This window comes from Ranitomeya variabilis, chromosome 7, assembly GCF_051348905.1.
Source record: "Ranitomeya variabilis isolate aRanVar5 chromosome 7, aRanVar5.hap1, whole genome shotgun sequence".
NCBI lineage: Eukaryota > Metazoa > Chordata > Amphibia > Anura > Dendrobatidae > Ranitomeya > Ranitomeya variabilis.
The window spans coordinates 16,765,765-16,786,457 of NC_135238.1; the positions used below are offsets into that span (position 1 = coordinate 16,765,765).

Consider the following 20,693-nt stretch of genomic DNA (forward strand, 5'->3'; position numbering starts at 1 on the left):
CTGACATCTCGAGTGGAAAGGTCACTGCCTCCTACAGGATGCTCCTCTCCTTAAACCCTCTGTGCTGCTAAGGAATCTGCTTCTTCCATGTGTATCACCCAGACATAGACCGTAGTGTCTCCACTCCCCTCCTGAAATGCTCTGTGCTGCTGTCGTGCCTCCTCAGATCTCCTGCAGGCTCTTCGTGACGGGCTACAGGATGTGTTGGACGACGCCGGTCTGGACTCCGGCTCTTTACTCTTCACCCATTGCGAAGCGGCCAATTTGCTGGACACATGTGCGTTCCACTCCCCGGTCACTAAGGTATGAGGGCGCTCACTCGGACCACGCCGTCTCTGTGGGGACTCCTCCAGCATCACACCTTTCACCCCCTCTGTCCTTATTCTGTAGGAGTTTGATGTCCCGAGGTTCTTCGACAGCTTAGATCTGGAGAAAATGCAGGAAGAAGTGTCTGAGCTGAAGCAGGAGATGCGGCGGCTGAAGGTGGGTGACACAGGTCGGGGTTGTCCCCCAGATGGTGGAGCTTAGGTTCCTCCAGAAAGTGGGATCGGGACTTCTCAGGAAAAAAGCTGAAATCTTATGTTCAGCCTCTTACCCGGCGCCTGCCACATCAGTCACTTCTCTAATGACAGACCCTTTAATATAGACCCCAATCTAACCCCCCTAAACAAATACAGATCCCAAAACCCTAAACTTTCACAGGCCAGATATTCTCGGAGGACCATCCAGTGTCGCGAGCCAAATATTCTCAGGGAACCCGCCCAGTGTCGCTAGCCAAATATAATCGAGGGACCTGCCCAGTGTCACTTGCCAAATATAAATTGGTGGAGCCGCCCAGCGTCGCTAGCCAAATATACACGGGGCCCCCGTAAATATATACAGACTCCAAACACAGAGAGCAGCTCAGACTCTTCCTCTGTGGAGCCCCCATGCTGTCCTGCCTCTGGCTTCAGGACCTGCACACACATGGTCATGTGACTGGTGGTTCTTCTGTGGGTCCTATATGGTCATGAGACTGGTGGACCTTTTTAGGGTCCTGCACACACATGATCATGTGACCGGTGGTCCTTCTGAGGGTCCTGCACATAATCATATGGTGGGTATTATTGCAGAAGACTAATGATGACAAAACCACAGTGTGCCACAAGCTCCTGTGCCAAATTCCAGCAGATGTCCACGTTCTGGGCACAAGGGTCCCGCCTTTTAAGCTCTATCATACTCAGCCCACAGTTTCTATAGTTCCTCCTATTCCAAGAGGCGTCTTTTACTTTGTGATTTGCATTTTGCAGGTTTTACTTCGAGAGGCAGAAAATAGTAAAAAAGAAGCAGAAGAAGAACTTCAGAAGATAAACCAGGTAGGTGCCATGACCAAAACCCAGCCCCAATGGGCTCTGGAGACCACACCAGAGGGGTTTCACGAGTCCTCCTCCTTGTGTTACAGAAAGTGACGGGACTTCTATGCGAGAACCGAGGTCTCCAAAACAAGCTGCAGATGGCAGAGCTGGCGCAGCGTCAGGCGCACAGCGCAGAGCACGACTACGAGGAAGTCATTCACCTGCTGGAGGCCGAGATCTCAGAACTGAAGAGCCAGATGTCAGGGAAGAAGAAGCTGATGGCCATAGAGGTCCAAGAGGTGAGGAGCCAGGAACATGATGATGATCCACCCAGTGTGATTCCACGAGTGGAACTGCAGTTGGCGCCAGTGAGCTCAGCTCATCAGTGTCCGTTCTGTCTTTAGGGTATGGACCTGAACAGACGGTTATCCTTGTCTGACTGTCAACTACGGAAATCGGAGGTGACTCGCAAACATCTGGAGATGTCCAACAAGAAGCTGCTGAACTTCGTACATGTGAGCATCCCGCTACCTGGGGTAATACACCCCTATATTTTAGAGAAAATGGTATCTTCCTCAGCTTCCAGCATTCTACCTGCAGAGCCGTAGAGGGGAGAAGGGGGGATGCAGCTGCAGAATCTCACTTGTTACATCATTCTGTTTACTACTCCAGCTTTCTAATCCTGTTTACAAGCCCTGTTTAACAATTATGGTTTCTGATCCCGTGTACAGATCTAGCTCCCACATTGTATTCACTGAATCCTGTTTCCTGATCCTATTTTGGATTATGTTTACTAATCCCGTACCCGATTCTTTTTTTTAACCTGTTCACTGATTGTTTTGTAAACCTGCTTCCTAATCATGCCCACGGATCCATTTTCCTGATTACTTACTGATCACCTTTCTTAACCCAGTGTCAGATTATATTTACTTATCCTGTTTACTGATCCCATTTCCTGGTCTTTTTCCTATCACTCATTCTGTGTAGTCATCCTGTCTCCTTATCTTCTTCCTGATCCTGTTCACTGATTCCATATTATCATCCTGTTTCCTGATCTTCTTTCTGATCTCTTTCACTGATTCTGTGTAGTCATCACGACTCCTGATCTTTTTTTTCTGAACCCATTGACTGATTCTGTGTAATCATCCTGTTTCCTGATCTTTCCATTCCCGTTCACTGATTTTGTGTAATCATACTGTTTCCTGATCTTTCAGATCCTGTTCTCTGAGTCTGTGTTGTCATCGTCTTTCTGATCCCATTAACAGATTCTGTGTAGTCGTTCAGTTTCCTGATCTTGTTCACCAATTCTGAATACTTGTCCTGTTTACTGATCCTGTTTTACAGATCTAGTTTTCAAACTGTTCGCCGATTCTGTTTCCTTATCCTATTTCAGATTGTACTTCATAATCCTTGTTTTTTTCTTCCTTTCACTGATTCTGTTTAGTCATTCTGTTTGCTCATCTTTTTTTCTGATCCAGTGTAGTCATCCTGTTTCCTGATCCAGTTTCCTGGTTGTCACCTTTCCTGATCCTCTTTCGGATTATGTTTAGTAATCCTGTTTCCTCGTCCTGCTTTGTGATCTTTTTTTCTGTCCTGGTCACTGATTCTTTTTACTCATCGTGTTTACTCATCGTATTCACAGACCTATTTCACTCCTCCTGTTTACTGATCATGTTTACAGATCTAATTTCCAAACCTTGTTCCGTCATCCTGTTTCCTGATCCTATTTCAGATTATGCCTGCTAATCCCTCTTCCTCTTGTCCCACCTTCTTTTTTTCCCCTATCCTTTTCGGGTTTCCTGATCCTGTTTACTGATCCTGTAATTTGCATGTTTCACTAGATTGATTTTCTAACTCATGTTTCTTGCCTTCCAAAGAAAATCCAGAAAATATTATCCACTTCCCTCCAGCTTAATGCTGAAAAAGGGTAAGCTAATTTTTGGAATAATTTTTTTTTTTACTAATGGTTATACCAAACATGTCACGATCTAGACTTTACCCGACTTTCCATGTACAGTTGCTGCCTTTTAAGTGGTGCTGTCTCTATTAGAGCCGGGGATGTCGAGGACTGTCCTGTCGAGAGCCCTGTGAACGTGTGCCTGCCCTCTGCTCAAATGCTGGTGACAGAAGTCACTGATATCTTAGAGTCATGTACAGGTGAGATATAGGACACCAAATGTAAGGGGCAACTCCACCCCGGGGGAACTCGTAGCCTGGAGTCCCTCTGTATAACCTGATGTTCTGCTGTCGTTTCAGCCTGCCCCTTCTCCTGCGGCGATTTTCACTACAACCGAGCATCATATCAACCGGGGTGAGTGCAGCCAGGTCCCTATGACAGTTCTGATGTGAACACACCAGCTATACAATTAATATATATATCGCCGGGGTGACGCTATTTATTTGAATGTCAGTTAATCACATTTTGTTTTATGTTCCGCAGACCCTCTAGCCGCAAAGTGAGCTGGCCCACCCCGCCATCCACCCACAATCTCAGTCGCAGTGAAGAAGTTCTGTACACAGACAAAGGGTCGAAGGATCAACCAAAATAAACCAAATACCACCACACAGGAGCCTGCCACTGACGGAAGATGAAGGGAGGTGGACACAGTACATAGCCAAGGGCAACCTGCACCTTCTGCCAGAGCAACATGAAGGGAGGTGGACACACTACATAGCCAAAGGCAACCTGCCCCTTCTGCCAGAGCAACTAGAAAGATGTCCACATGCCCAGAAAACCAAAGAAATCCCCTGGGAAGCCAAGTTACAGTCAATATGGCTGCCAAACGGGGTCGTCTCCCAGCTTTCCTGACTAAGATGACCCAAGGACTTGGGATACTTTGATTTTAGGGGACGCGGGGTTATGCTATGGATGTCACTGGAGTCAGACGCATAGAGAGCTACCTATCACCTTCATCATTTCTTAATTCTGGGAAAATCTCACAATAGTTCAACAACAGTACTCACGATTCTTCCATCCCGCCGGACAGGACTATCACCTCCATCATCCGTGACCACCCTTGTAAATTCTCCACTCACTTCCACACAAAGAAAAAACAAAGGAAATCCATCTCTTCTCTATATTTTTCTTTGTATCAATTCCTTGTAAATAAACCATCTGAGATGAAAATGTTCACAGCTGTTACGAATCATTGAGGCTTATCAGAAAGGCTTGAGAATTATTCAGTTAGTATTTAAAGGCTATGTCCACCTTTGAAACCCTTTAAAAATTCACTCCCATTTTGTGTATACAGCTTATTCCAAACTATGTGCATTAGACTGATGCAGCTTCTATTTCATGCTTACAGACTAATAACAAACACTGTAGTCAAATTCTGCAGTAATGTAAGATACAGTGATCAGCCAGAAGGAGAGGAAGAGAAGTCATTAGTCAAAGCAGGTCCTAATTATTCACACGTCAGATTATATAGCTCCATTTTCTTGCACAGTTCAGTCAGTGTGAGGTGGTTAGAGCATTGATAGAAAGGAAAGAAAAATAAAGGAGTTTCACAGGGAACACCCACTGAGCTCTGAATATGCAGCTTCACCAGCAGAGAACACCCAGCAAACTTATTCTGCAGCTCCACAAGCAGGGAAGCCTACTAATCTCTAGTTCCACAAGCAGGGGATACCTACCGAACTTTTAACCTGCGTCACCATAAAAACAAACACTCTCTGAACATGCAGCTCCACAAGCATGAAACACTCACTGAGCTCCGATCCTTCAGCCCCACAAGCATGAAACACTCACTGAGCTCTGATCCTTCAGCTCCACAAGCATGAAACACTCACTGAGCTCCGATCCTTCAGCCCCACAAGCATGAAACACCCACTGATCTCTAATCCTTCAGCTCCACAAGCATGAAACACTCACTGAGCTCTGATCCTTCAGCTCCACAAGCATGAAACACTCACTGAGCTCTGATCCTTCAGCTCCACAAGCATGAAACACTCACTGAGCTCTGATCCTTCAGCTCCACAAGCATGAAACACCCACTGAGCTCTGATCCTTCAGCTCCACAAGCATGAAACACTCACTGAGCTCTGATCCTTCAGCTCCACAAGCAGGAAACACCCACTGAGCTCTGATCCTTCAGCTCCACAAGCATGAGACACTCACTGAGCTCTGATCCTTCAGCTCCACAAGCATGAAACACACACTGAGCTCTGATCCTTCAGCTCCACAAGCATGAAACACCCACTGAGCTCTAATCCTTCAGCTTCACAATCATGAAACACCCACTGAGCTCTGATCCTTCAGCTCCACAAGCATGAAACACTCACTGAGCTCCGATCCTTCAGCTCCACAAGCATGAAACACCCACTGAGCTCTGATCCTTCAGCTCCACAAGCATGAAACACTCACTGAGCTCCGATCCTTCAGCTCCACAAGCATGAAACACCCACTGAGCTCTGATCCTTCAGCTCCACAAGCATGAAACACCCACTGAGCTCCGATCCTTCAGCTCCACAAGCATGAAACACCCACTGAGCTCTGATCCTTCAGCTCCACAAGCATGAGACTCTCACTGAGCTCTGATCCTTCAGCTCCACAAGCATGAGACACTCACTGAGCTCTGATCCTTCAGCTCCACAAGCATGAAACACCCACTGATCTCTAATCCTTCAGCTTCTCAATCATGAAACACCCACTGAGCTCTGATCCTTCAGCTCCACAAGCATGAGACACTCACTGAGCTCTAATCCTTCAGCTCCTCAAGCATGAGACACTCACTGAGCTCTGATCCTTCAGCTTCACAATCATGAAACACCCACTAAGCTCTGATCCTTCAGCTCCACAAGCATGAAACACTCACTGAGCTCTGATCCTTCAGCTCCACAAGCTCGAAACACTCACTGAGCTCTGATCCTTCAGCTCCACAAGCATGAAACACTCACTGAGCTCTGATCCTTCAGCTCCACAAGCTCGAAACACTCACTGAGCTCTGATCCTTCAGCTCCACAAGCAGGAGACACCCACTGAGCTCTGATCCTTCAGCTCCACAAGCATGAAACACTCACTGAGCTCTGATCCTTCAGCTCCACAAGCATGAAACACTCACTGAGCTCTGATCCTTCAGCTCCACAAGCATGAAACACTCACTGAGCTCTGATCCTTCAGCTCCACAAGCATGAAACACCCACTGAGCTCTGATCCTTCAGCTCCACAAGCATGAAACACCCACTGAGCTCTGATCCTTCAGCTCCACAAGCATGAAACACTCACTGAGCTCTGATCCTTCAGCTCCACAAGCATGAAACACTCACTGAGCTCTGATCCTTCAGCTCCACAAGCATGAAACACTCACTGAGCTCTGATCCTTCAGCTCCACAAGCATGAAACACCCACTGAGCTCTGATCCTTCAGCTCCACAAGCATGAAACACCCACTGAGCTCTGATCCTTCAGCTCCACAAGCATGAGACACTCACTGAGCTCTGATCCTTCAGCTTCACAATCATGAAACACTCACTGAGCTCTGATCCTTCAGCTCCACAAGCAGGAAATACCCACTGAGCTCTGATCCTTCAGCTTCATAATCATGAAACACCCACTGAGCTCTGATCCTTCAGCTTCACAATCATGAAACACCCACTGAACTCTAATCCTTCAGCTCCACAAGCATGAAACACCCACTGAGCTCTGATCCTTCAGCTCCACAAGCATGAGACACTCACTGAGCTCTAATCCTTCAGCTCCTCAAGCATGAAACACTCACTGAGCTCTGATCCTTCAGCTCTACAAGCATGAAACACCCACTGAGCTCTGATCCTTCAGCTCCACAAGCATGAGACACTCACTGAGCTCTAATCCTTCAGCTCCTCAAGCATGAAACACTCACTGAGCTCTGATCCTTCAGCTCTACAAGCATGAAACACTCACTGAGCTCTGATCCTTCAGCTTCACAATCATGAGACACCCACTGAGCTCTGATCCTTCAGCTCCACAAGCATGAAACACCCACTGAGCTCTGATCCTTCAGCTCCACAAGCATGAGACACTCACTGAGCTCTGATCCTTCAGCTCCACAAGCATGAAACACCCACTGAGCTCTGATCCTTCAGCTCTACAAGCATGAAACACTCACTGAGCTCTGATCCTTCAGCTCCACAAGCATGAAACACTCACTGAGCTCTGATCCTTCAGCTTCACAATCATGAAACACTCACTGAGCTCTGATCCTTCAGCTCCACAAGCATGAGACACTCACTGAGCTCTGATCCTTCAGCTCCACAAGCATGAAACACCCACTGAGCTCTGATCCTTCAGCTCTACAAGCATGAAACACTCACTGAGCTCTGATCCTTCAGCTCTACAAGCATGAAACACTCACTGAGCTCTGATCCTTCAGCTCTACAAGCATGAAACACCCACTGAGCTCTGATCCTTCAGCTCTACAAGCATGAAACACTCACTGAGCTCTGATCCTTCAGCTTCACAATCATGAAACACCCACTGAGCTCTGATCCTTCAGCTCCACAAGCATGAGACACTCACCGAGATCTGATCCTTCAGCTCCACAAGCATGAAACACTCACTGAGCTCTGATCCTTCAGCTCCACAAGCATGAAACACTCACTGAGCTCTGATCCTTCAGCTTCACAATCATGAAACACCCACTGAGCTCTGATCCTTCAGCTCTACAAGCATGAAACACTCACTGAGCTCTGATCCTTCAGCTTCATAATCATGAAACACCCACTGAGCTCTGATCCTTCAGCTTCACAATCATGAAACACTCACTGAGCTCTGATCCTTCAGCTCCACAAGCATGAAACACTCACTGAGCTCTGATCCTTCAGCTCCACAAGCATGAAACACTCACTGAGCTCTGATCCTTCAGCTCCACAAGCCTGAAACACTCACTGAGCTCTGATCCTTCAGCTCCACAAGCATGAAACACTCACTGAGCTCTGATCCTTCAGCTCCACAAGCATGAAACACCCACTGAGCTCTGATCCTTCAGCTCCACAAGCATGAAACACTCACTGAGCTCTGATCCTTCAGCTCTACAAGCATGAAACACTCACTGAGCTCTGATCCTTCAGCTCTACAAGCATGAAACACTCACTGAGCTCTGATCCTTCAGCTCCACAAGCATGAAACACTCACTGAGCTCTGATCCTTCAGCTCTACAAGCATGAAACACTCACTGAGCTCTGATCCTTCAGCTCCACAAGCAGGAAATACCCACTGAGCTCTGAAACGGCAATTCTATGTGCAGTCATATTACATAAAGTAGTTAGTGCCCTCTGAATCTCATTATGTACACAAAGTTCTGAAAATATTTTTCAGAATAGGTGATAAGTATCTACTGTACATCTACACTTGCCTTAAAAAGGCTTGTGAAGGATGGCACTGTAGACATCACGCAGAAACCCAACATTGCCACCACATGTGATGGAAAGCACCAGAGATATCACGCAGAATCCCAACGCCGCCACATGTGAAGGATGGCACTAGAGAGATCACACAGAATCTCACCACTACCACTTGTGATGGAAAGCACCAGAGAGATCACGCAGAATCCCACCACATGTGAATAACCCGCACCCCGCCTGACGTCACTATTCCGTTGGAAGGATCAAGCGGTGCGGTCTCCTCACTTGCACCAACGTTACATTCCGAACCCTCTAGGGACACAAAGTCAGCTTGGCACAGTTTTACACAGACACCTCACTGTCCACATGGGCCCAGGGAGGCATGGGGAGTGAGAGGATGTGGCCCACGCAGTCGCTGACATGGCACTACACTCTCTCACAACCCTGACAGGCTGAGAGGCCCCTTTCACTAGTGCCTGGCCAGCCCGGTAGGACTTCCACCAGTTCCTCATTAGATATAAGCCCGGTCCATTAACGGGATTATATTGGGCCAGAAACCAGCCCCAGTAGCGTGGAAAATTAAGCCAAGAACACAGAGGAGTGAGTCAGTAATCAGTCAGATGAAAGGTCTGCAGAGGGGCTGCCACATGGGAGGCTTGTGGTCCCCTCTCTTGCTTGACTTCTCCCCACACAATATGTCGTTGTGACCTCCCCGGACAAAAGCAATAGGCCATGCTTTACACGAGAATTTAACCCCTTTAGGGTCACTCCCCTCTTGCCCTGTGGGCTGAACCTAAATCCCCTCTTCTTGCATATAGCAGCTAAAAACTCCAAAACCTAAGATGGGTCCTAACTCCTTAATGGACTGTCTGTTTTGCACCATCAGATCTGAGCAGGCCCCTGCTACGCCTTAAGACCAAACACGGGCTTTGCTACCTGAGTCCTACTAGCCATTCTACGTATCTCTCCACCCTGGGATGCTATACTGGATCGAGACCATGGAAGGCATTCGGCCCATTCCGGAGATCTAGAAAATGTAACCGGTGTGTGGCTAGGACGTACGATAAGTCCATATTCTCCTTCTGAAATCCTAGATGTCTGAACAAAGCAGTTACACTGCATGGGCTCTGCAGGAGGTCTTCCTGTAGGAGTTTGTATACTAGCTAAGCTGGTGTGAGGGGGTGAGTTTCTTCTTTAAAGCTGAGAAGGCTAGGCCACCTGCTGAGCCAAGTGTCCTGTTACAGCTACACATGTTGAAAGAGGACTGTATTATGATATAATACAGTTGATGGGCATGACTTAAATCCCCCCACAGTCTTCACAGAGCTATCTTAAAAAAAAACCATTATAAAAGCCTGCTTGATGTGTTTTAAAAAAGTGTGCTGTTATCCCCAATGACAACACTCCCGGTCACTGTATTCTCAAGGCACAGGTTTGTCATAGGAACCTAAAGGAATCAATCAACTCTGGCTGCATGTGCATTCACACTGAGTTGCCAGAGCCAGGAAGTGTTGTCATGAGGACACAGAAAAAGATCTTCGATAGATGCATAAATTCAGACATAGGTTTAACCCTTTCACAAACAGAAGACAGGACACGAGGCAACAATCTTGCAAGGGTTTATTTCATTATCAAACATCGGCCTGAGCAAAGTCAGCAAATAAGTTAATAGGTTGATAAAGGCAAACGTGTTTAGAAAGTGCTGGTAGTGTAGGGGGGCCCGGGACACCCGGGCCTGTCACCCCACACTTCATAGCCCTGTTGTAACATTTTACCACACCACATCTTCTTAAGATTCTCTTCTTCTCCTCCTTGGGGACCCGCTAAAGTCAGTCAGGTGGTGGCACCTGATACAAGGTGGTGGCACCCGATACAAGGTAGCCGCTCTTGGGTTACCCCTGAATATTTGGTATTCAAGTAATGGAACAATCATGGCCCCCGGGGAGATGCGAGTGATGTCTATGAATACTCGATCAGCATGGCTTGCAGGTGGCGGGTTCGCCTCTGTTAATTTGCCCGCCACATGTCCAGGGCAGAGGAACCACTGGCAATAAGGCCAACAGGGGCCTACGGCCCAAGTGCTAAAAAGATCAGTGTCTCCCCCATCCCCTGATGTTATCTGGAGATCAAAGAGCTACTGTGAGACTTATTGGAAGAGTTGGTGACTCCACTAAGCTGCGAGAAGCCACTGCAAGACTCCAGACTGGACATGGAGCCCCTGAGAAGGATGGAAACAAACATATTATTCACTGACAACAAGCAGAGATCTTATAAATTGGGGTGTGACCTCAGCCTACACTCAGAGTTCCTTACCTGAAGTCTTCTGATGCCAGAACTTCGAAGTAATACATGACTTTACACTTGTGACTGGATCCCTGCAGTGAGGCCAGGACGTCGTCCACCCGGGCCATGCTGGATCCGGAGCAGGGGCTGTGCATCTTCCACTGGAGGATGTAGAAGCCGGGCCAGCGAGTTACATGAGATCCCTGAGGAAATATGGAGGAGTCTGGGTAAGTTTCTGCATGCAGAAGAACGAATACACAAGTGTCATGTATCCTGCAGGCCGACAGGGCATGATGGGCGTTGTAGTGTTACAACAGCTGGAGATCTTTGCCTTATCCTAAAGTGATCATAGAACGTCTGCTACTCTGACATCTAGTGGTCACATACAGTAATGCAAGCGATGAGACCACAACCCCCATTATGTTTTCCATGAACACAGTAAATGGGGGGAAACCATGCGACCCACCTGGATGCTCTCTCCTTCTCTGCAGACCAGAGGCGCCTCCACCCTCCTGTAATCCAGCCCCAGGACCCAGCTCTTGTCTATGAGCTGCACATTGTTGCTGGAGGCGGTGGTCGCTGTGACGGACGCTGGATCCTTCTGACGGACCTCCGGCACCCGCTTAGAATGGAAGAGGCTGAACACGACATCTCCGCGGAGGACGTCAAAGTCCCAGGTGATCACCGACTCCACCTCGAGGATTTCAGCTGTTATCTGTGGGGACCCAGGAGAGAGACGTGCGGTTAGGGGCGTCAGAAGCCTGTGCCGTCACTGCGCTACCTAAAAGCCATGGAGCGGTACTATATATGCAATCTATGACGGCATTATTCGTGCAGGATTATGAATGCTCTATTATAAAGGCAGTGTAGGGCTGTATTATTTATGTGACGCAAAACAGTATTATGTATTATGTAGGCACTATTGTATGAGCACTGCTTGGCTGCATTATTCAGATAAATGGAAGTATTATGTAGGCACTATTGTATGAGCACTGCTTGGCTGCATTATTCAGATAAATGTAAGTATTATGTAAGCACTATTGTATGAGCACTTTATGGCTGCATTATTCAGATAAATGTAAGTATTATGTAGGCACTATTGTATGAGCACTGTATGGCTGCATTATTCAGATAAATGTTAGTATTATGTAGGCACTATTGTATGAGCACTGCTTGGCTGCATTATTCAGATAAATGTAAGTATTATGTAAGCACTATTGTATGAGCACTGTATGGCTGCATTATTCAGATAAATGTAAGTATTATGTAGGCACTATTGTATGAGCACTGTATGGCTGCATTATTCAGATAAATGTAAGTATTATGTAGGCAGTATTATATGAGCACTGCATGGCCGCATTATTCAGATAAATGTAAGTACCGGTATTATGTAAGCACTATTGTATGAGCACTGTATGGCTGCATTATTCAGATAAATGTAAGTATTATGTAGGCACTATTGTATGAGCACTGTATGGCTGCATTATTCAGATAAATGTTAGTATTATGTAGGCACTATTGTATGAGCACTGCTTGGCTGCATTATTCAGATAAATGTAAGTATTATGTAGGCACTATTGTATGAGCACTGCTTGGCTGCATTATTCAGATAAATGTAAGTATTATGTAGGCACTATTGTATGAGCACTGCTTGGCTGCATTATTCAGATAAATGTAAGTATTATGTAAGCACTATTGTATGAGCACTGCTTGGCTGCATTATTCAGATAAATGTAAGTATTATGTAAGCACTATTGTATGAGCACTGCTTGGCTGCATTATTCAGATAAATGGAAGTATTATGTAGGCACTATTGTATGAGCACTGCATGGCTGCATTATTCAGATAAATGTAAGTATTATGTAGGCACTATTGTATGAGCACTGCTTGGCTGCATTATTCAGATAAATGTAAGTATTATGTAGGCACTATTGTATGAGCACTGCATGGCTGCATTATTCAGATAAATGTAAGTATTATGTAGGCACTATTGTATGAGCACTGCTTGGCTGCATTATTCAGATAAATGTAAGTATTATGTAGGCAGTATTATATGAGCACTGCTTGGCTGCATTATTCAGATAAATGTAAGTATTATGTAGGCAGTATTATATGAGCACTGCATGGCCACATTATTCAGATAAATGTAAGTATTATGTAAGCACTATTGTATGAGCACTGTATGGCTGCATTATTCAGATAAATGTAAGTATTATGTAGGCACTATTGTATGAGCACTGTATGGCTGCATTATTCAGATAAATGTTAGTATTATGTAGGCACTATTGTATGAGCACTGCTTGGTTGCATTATTCAGATAAATGTAAGTATTATGTAGGCACTATTGTATGAGCACTGCTTGGCTGCATTATTCAGATAAATGTAAGTATTATGTAAGCACTATTGTATGAGCACTGTATGGCTGCATTATTCAGATAAATGTAAGTATTATGTAGGCACTATTGTATGAGCACTGTATGGCTGCATTATTCAGATAAATGTAAGTATTATGTAGGCAGTATTATATGAGCACTGCATGGCCGCATTATTCAGATAAATGTAAGTACCGGTATTATGTAAGCACTATTGTATGAGCACTGTATGGCTGCATTATTCAGATAAATGTAAGTATTATGTAGGCACTATTGTATGAGCACTGTATGGCTGCATTATTCAGATAAATGTTAGTATTATGTAGGCACTATTGTATGAGCACTGCTTGGCTGCATTATTCAGATAAATGTAAGTATTATGTAGGCACTATTGTATGAGCACTGCTTGGCTGCATTATTCAGATAAATGTAAGTATTATGTAGGCACTATTATATGAGCACTGCATGGCTGCATTATTCAGATAAAGGTAAGTATTATGTAAGCACTATTGTATGAGCACTGCATGGCTGCATTATTCAGATAAATGTAAGTATTATGTAGGCACTATTGTATGAGCACTGCTTGGCTGCATTATTCAGATAAATGTAAGTATTATGTAGGCACTATTGTATGAGCACTGCTTGGCTGCATTATTCAGATAAATGTAAGTATTATGTAGGCACTATTATATGAGCACTGCTTGGCTGCATTATTTAGATAAATGTAAGTATAATGTAGGCACTATTGTATGAGCACTGCATGGCTGCATTATTCAGATAAATGTAAGTATTATGTAAGCACTATTGTATGAGCACTGCATGGCTGCATTATGCAGATAAATGGAAGTATTATGTAGGCACTATTGTATGAGCACTGCATGGCTGCATTATTCAGATAAATGTAAGTATTATGTAGGCACTATTGTATGAGCACTGCTTGGCTGCATTATTCAGATAAATGTAAGTATAATGTAGGCACTATTATATGAGCACTGCATGGCTGCATTATTCAGATAAATGTAAGTATTATGTAGGCACTATTATATGAGCACTGCTTGGCTGCATTATTCAGATAAATGTAAGTATAATGTAGGCAGTATTATATGAGCACTGCATGGCTGCATTATTCAGATAAATGTAAGTATTATGTAAGCACTATTGTATGAGCACTGCATGGCTGCATTATGCAGATAAATGGAAGTATTATGTAGGCACTATTGTATGAGCACTGCATGGCTGCATTATTCAGATAAATGTAAGTATTATGTAGGCACTATTGTATGAGCACTGCTTGGCTGCATTATTCAGATAAATGTTAGTATTATGTAGGCACTATTGTATGAGCACTGTATGGCTGCATTATTCAGATAAATGTAAGTATTATGTAGGCACTATTGTATGAGCACTGCTTGGCTGCATTATTCAGATAAATGTAAGTATTATGTAAGCACTATTATATGAGCACTGCTTGGCTGCATTATTCAGATAAATGTAAGTATAATGTAGGCACTATTGTATGAGCACTGCATGGCTGCATTATTCAGATAAATGTAAGTATTATGTAAGCACTATTGTATGAGCACTGCATGGCTGCATTATGCAGATAAATGGAAGTATTATGTAGGCACTATTGTATGAGCACTGCATGGCTGCATTATTCAGATAAATGTAAGTATTATGTAGGCACTATTTTATGAGCACTGCTTGGCTGCATTATTCAGATAAATGTTAGTATTATGTAGGCACTATTGTATGAGCACTGCTTGGCTGCATTATTCAGATAAATGTAAGTATTATGTAGGCACTATTGTATGAGCACTGTATGGCTGCATTATGCAGATAAATGTAAGTATTATGTAGGCACTATAATGAGCACTGTGTGGCCGCATTATTCAGATAAAGGTAAGTATTATGTAAGCACTATTGTATGAGCACTGCTTGGCTGCATTATTCAGATAAAGGTAAGTATTATGTAAGCACTATTGTATGAGCACTGCTTGGCTGCATTATTCAAATAAATGTAAGTATAATGTAGGCAGTATTATATGAGCACTGCATGGCTGCATTATTCAGATAAATGTAAGTATTATGTAGGCACTATTGTATGAGCACTGCTTGGCTGCATTATTCAGATAAATGTTAGTATTATGTAGGCACTATTGTATGAGCACTGCATGGCTGCATTATTCAGATAAATGTAAGTATTATGTAGGCACTATTATATGTGCACTGTATGGCCGCATTATTCAGATAAATGTAAGTATTATGTAGGCACTATTGTATGAGCACTGCTTGGCTGCATTATTCAGATAAATGTAAGTATTATGTAGGCACTATTGTATGAGCACTGCTTGGCTGCATTGTTCAAATAAATGTAAGTATAATGTAGGCAGTATTATATGAGCACTGCATGGCCGCATTATTCAGATAAATGTAAGTATTATGTAGGCACTATTGTATGAGCACTGCATGGCTGCATTATTCAGATAAATGTAAGTATTATGTAAGCACTATTGTATGAGCACTGCTTGGCTGCATTATTCAGATAAATGTTAGTATTATGTAGGCACTATTGTATGAGCACTGCATGGCTGCATTATTCAGATAAAGGTAAGTATTATGTAAGCACTATTGTATGAGCACTGCATGGCTGCATTATTCAGATAAATGTAAGTATTATGTAGGCCCTATTATATGTGCACTGTATGGCCGCATTATTCAGATAAATGTAAGTATTATGTAGGCACTATTGTATGAGCACTGTATGGCTGCATTATTCAGATAAATGTAAGTATTATGTAGACACTATTATATGAGCACTGTATGGCCGCATTATTCAGATAAATGTAAGTATTATGTAGGCACTATTGTATGAGCACTGTATGGCTGCATTATGCAGATAAATGTAAGTATTATGTAGGCACTATAATGAGCACTGTATGGCCGCATTATTCAAATAAATGTAAGTATTATGTAGGCACTATTATATGAGCACTGTATGGCCGCATTATTCAGATAAATGTAAGTATTATGTAGGCACTATTATATGAGCACTGTATGGCCGCATTATTCAGATAAATGTAAGTATTATGTAGGCACTATTATATGAGCACTGTATGGGTGCATTATTCAGATAAATGTAAGTATTATGTAGGCACTATTATATGAGCACTGTATGGGTGCATTATTCAGATAAATGTAAGTATTATGTAGGCACTATTATATGAGCACTGTATGGGTGCATTATTCAGATAAATGTAAGTATAATGTAGGCAGTATTATATGAGCACTGCATGGCTGCATTATTCAGATAAATGTAAGTATTATGTAAGCACTATTGTATGAGCACTGCATGGCTGCATTATGCAGATAAATGGAAGTATTATGTAGGCACTATTGTATGAGCACTGCATGGCTGCATTATTCAGATAAATGTAAGTATTATGTAGGCACTATTGTATGAGCACTGCTTGGCTGCATTATTCAGATAAATGTAAGTATTATGTAGGCACTATTATATGAGCACTGCTTGGCTGCATTATTCAGATAAATGTAAGTATAATGTAGGCACTATTGTATGAGCACTGCATGGCTGCATTATTCAGATAAATGTAAGTATTATGTAAGCACTATTGTATGAGCACTGCATGGCTGCATTATGCAGATAAATGGAAGTATTATGTAGGCACTATTGTATGAGCACTGCATGGCTGCATTATTCAGATAAATGTAAGTATTATGTAGGCACTATTGTATGAGCACTGCTTGGCTGCATTATTCAGATAAATGTAAGTATTATGTAGGCACTATTATATGAGCACTGCATGGCTGCATTATTCAGATAAAGGTAAGTATTATGTAAGCACTATTGTATGAGCACTGCATGGCTGCATTATTCAGATAAATGTAAGTATTATGTAGGCACTATTTTATGAGCACTGCTTGGCTGCATTATTCAGATAAATGTTAGTATTATGTAGGCACTATTGTATGAGCACTGCTTGGCTGCATTATTCAGATAAATGTAAGTATTATGTAAGCACTATTGTATGAGCACTGCTTGGCTGCATTATTCAAATAAATGTAAGTATAATGTAGGCAGTATTATATGAGCACTGCATGGCTGCATTATTCAGATAAATGTAAGTATTATGTAGGCACTATTGTATGAGCACTGCTTGGCTGCATTATTCAGATAAATGTTCGTATTATGTAGGCACTATTGTATGAGCACTGCTTGGCTGCATTATTCAAATAAATGTAAGTATAATGTAGGCAGTATTATATGAGCACTGCATGGCTGCATTATTCAGATAAATGTAAGTATTATGTAAGCACTATTGTATGAGCACTGCTTGGCTGCATTATTCAGATAAATGTAAGTATTATGTAGGCACTATTGTATGAGCACTGCTTGGCTGCATTATTCAGATAAATGTAAGTATTATCTAGGCACTATTGTATGAGCACTGCATGGCTGCATTATTCAGATAAATGTTAGTATTATGTAGGCACTATTGTATGAGCACTGCATGGCTGCATTATTCAGATAAAGGTAAGTATTATGTAAGCACTATTGTATGAGCACTGCATGGCTGCATTATTCAGATAAATGTAAGTATTATGTAGGCCCTATTATATGTGCACTGTATGGCCGCATTATTCAGATAAATGTAAGTATTATGTAGGCACTATTGTATGAGCACTGTATGGCTGCATTATTCAGATAAATGTAAGTATTATGTAGACACTATTATATGAGCACTGTATGGCCGCATTATTCAGATAAATGTAAGTATTATGTAGGCACTATTGTATGAGCACTGTATGGCTGCATTATGCAGATAAATGTAAGTATTATGTAGGCCCTATTATATGTGCACTGTATGGCCGCATTATTCAGATAAATGTAAGTATTATGTAGGCACTATTGTATGAGCACTGCATGGCTGCATTATTCAGATAAATGTAAGTATTATGTAGGCCCTATTATATGTGCACTGTATGGCCGCATTATTCAGATAAATGTAAGTATTATGTAGGCACTATTGTATGAGCACTGTATGGCTGCATTATACAGATAAATGTAAGTATTATGTAGACACTATTATATGAGCACTGTATGGCCGCATTATTCAGATAAATGTAAGTATTATGTAGGCACTATTGTATGAGCACTGTATGGCTGCATTATGCAGATAAATGTAAGTATTATGTAAGCACTATTATATGAGCACTGTATGGCCGCATTATTCAGATAAATGTAAGTATTATGTAGGCACTATTATATGAGCACTGTATGGCCGCATTATTCAGATAAATGTAAGTATTATGTAGGCACTATTATATGAGCACTGTATGGGTGCATTATTCAGATAAATGTAAGTATTATGTAGGCACTATTATATGAGCACTGTATGGGTGCATTATTCAGATAAATGTAAGTATAATGTAGGCAGTATTATATGAGCACTGCATGGCTGCATTATTCAGATAAATGTAAGTATTATGTAAGCACTATTGTATGAGCACTGCATGGCTGCATTATTCAGATAAATGTAAGTATTATCTAGGCACTATTGTATGAGCACTGCATGGCTGCATTATTCAGATAAATGTTAGTATTATGTAGGCACTATTGTATGAGCACTGCATGGCTGCATTATTCAGATAAAGGTAAGTATTATGTAAGCACTATTGTATGAGCACTGCATGGCTGCATTATTCAGATAAATGTAAGTATTATGTAGGCCCTATTATATGTGCACTGTATGGCCGCATTATTCAGATAAATGTAAGTATTATGTAGGCACTATTGTATGAGCACTGTATGGCTGCATTATTCAGATAAATGTAAGTATTATGTAGACACTATTATATGAGCACTGTATGGCCGCATTATTCAGATAAATGTAAGTATTATGTAGGCACTATTGTATGAGCACTGTATGGCTGCATTATGCAGATAAATGTAAGTATTATGTAGGCCCTATTATATGTGCACTGTATGGCCGCATTATTCAGATAAATGTAAGTATTATGTAGGCACTATTGTATGAGCACTGCATGGCTGCATTATTCAGATAAATGTAAGTATTATGTAGGCCCTATTATATGTGCACTGTATGGCCGCATTATTCAGATAAATGTAAGTATTATGTAGGCACTATTGTATGAGCACTGTATGGCTGCATTATTCAGATAAATGTAAGTATTATGTAGACACTATTATATGAGCACTGTATGGCCGCATTATTCAGATAAATGTAAGTATTATGTAGGCACTATTGTATGAGCACTGTATGGCTGCATTATGCAGATAAATGTAAGTATTATGTAAGCACTATTATATGAGCACTGTATGGCCGCATTATTCAGATAAATGTAAGTATTATGTAGGCACTATTATATGAGCACTGTATGGCCGCATTATTCAGATAAATGTAAGTATTATGTAGGCACTATTATATGAGCACTGTATGGGTGCATTATTCAGATAAATGTAAGTATTATGTAGGCACTATTATATGAGCACTGTATGGGTGCATTATTCAGATAAATGTAAGTATAATGTAGGCAGTATTATATGAGCACTGCATGGCTGCATTATTCAGATAAATGTAAGTATTATGTAAGCACTATTGTATGAGCACTGCATGGCTGCATTATGCAGATAAATGGAAGTATTATGTAGGCACTATTGTATGAGCACTGCATGGCTGCATTATTCAGATAAATGTAAGTATTATGTAGGCACTATTGTATGAGCACTGCTTGGCTGCATTATTCAGATAAATGTAAGTATTATGTAGGCACTATTATATGAGCACTGCATGGCTGCATTATTCAGATAAAGGTAAGTATTATGTAAGCACTATTGTATGAGCACTGCATGGCTGCATTATTCAGATAAATGTAAGTATTATGTAGGCACTATTGTATGAGCACTGCTTGGCTGCATTATTCAGATAAATGTTAGTATTATGTAGGCACTATTGTATGAGCACTGCTTGGCTGCATTATTCAGATAAATGTTAGTATTATGTAGGCACTATTATATGTGCACTGTATGGCCGCATTATTCAGATAAATGTAAGTATTATGTAGGCACTATTGTATGAGCACTGCTTGGCTGCATTATTCAAATAAATGTAAGTATAATGTAGGCAGTATTATATGAGCACTGTATGGCCGCATTATTCAGATAAATGTAAGTATTATGTAGGCACTATTGTATGAGCACTGCATGGCTGCATTATTCAGATAAATGTAAGTATTATGTAGGCACTATTGTATGAGCACTGCTTGGCTGCATTATTCAGATAAATGTAAGTATTATGTAGGCACTATTGTATGAGCACTGCATGGCTGCATTATTCAGATAA

General features: G+C 42.1%; 2 protein-coding genes across 6 annotated transcripts in view; one reads left to right on the forward strand and one right to left on the reverse strand.

Annotated features, from left to right (window-relative positions):
- The window catches only part of LOC143785420 (syntaxin-binding protein 4-like), a 68,045-nt gene extending 63,580 nt beyond the window's left edge, over positions 1 to 4,465 (forward strand). For 2 of the 4 annotated variants that reach the window (XM_077274256.1, XM_077274253.1), the window contains 9 exons: positions 167 to 303; positions 391 to 483; positions 1,290 to 1,355; positions 1,442 to 1,633; positions 1,739 to 1,849; positions 3,212 to 3,261; positions 3,352 to 3,491; positions 3,591 to 3,645; positions 3,775 to 4,465. In XM_077274256.1, coding sequence (XP_077130371.1) covers positions 167 to 303; positions 391 to 483; positions 1,290 to 1,355; positions 1,442 to 1,633; positions 1,739 to 1,849; positions 3,212 to 3,261; positions 3,352 to 3,491; positions 3,591 to 3,645; positions 3,775 to 3,883 — 953 coding nt within the window. In that variant the 3' untranslated portion in view covers positions 3,884 to 4,465. The remainder of the gene's footprint in view (positions 1 to 166; positions 304 to 390; positions 484 to 1,289; positions 1,356 to 1,441; positions 1,634 to 1,738; positions 1,850 to 3,211; positions 3,262 to 3,351; positions 3,492 to 3,590; positions 3,646 to 3,774) is intronic. The other 2 variants (XM_077274255.1, XM_077274254.1) reach the window with 2 other exon arrangements.
- A 5,791-nt stretch (positions 4,466 to 10,256) lies between these two features.
- SEC14L5 (SEC14 like lipid binding 5) overlaps positions 10,257 to 20,693 on the reverse strand; it is a 108,540-nt gene continuing 98,103 nt past the window's right edge. For both annotated transcript variants that reach the window (XM_077274261.1, XM_077274260.1), the window contains exons 16-18: positions 11,403 to 11,651; positions 10,967 to 11,139; positions 10,257 to 10,871 (exon numbers count right to left, since the gene is read on the reverse strand). In XM_077274261.1, coding sequence (XP_077130376.1) covers positions 10,769 to 10,871; positions 10,967 to 11,139; positions 11,403 to 11,651 — 525 coding nt within the window. In that variant the 3' untranslated portion in view covers positions 10,257 to 10,768. The remainder of the gene's footprint in view (positions 10,872 to 10,966; positions 11,140 to 11,402; positions 11,652 to 20,693) is intronic.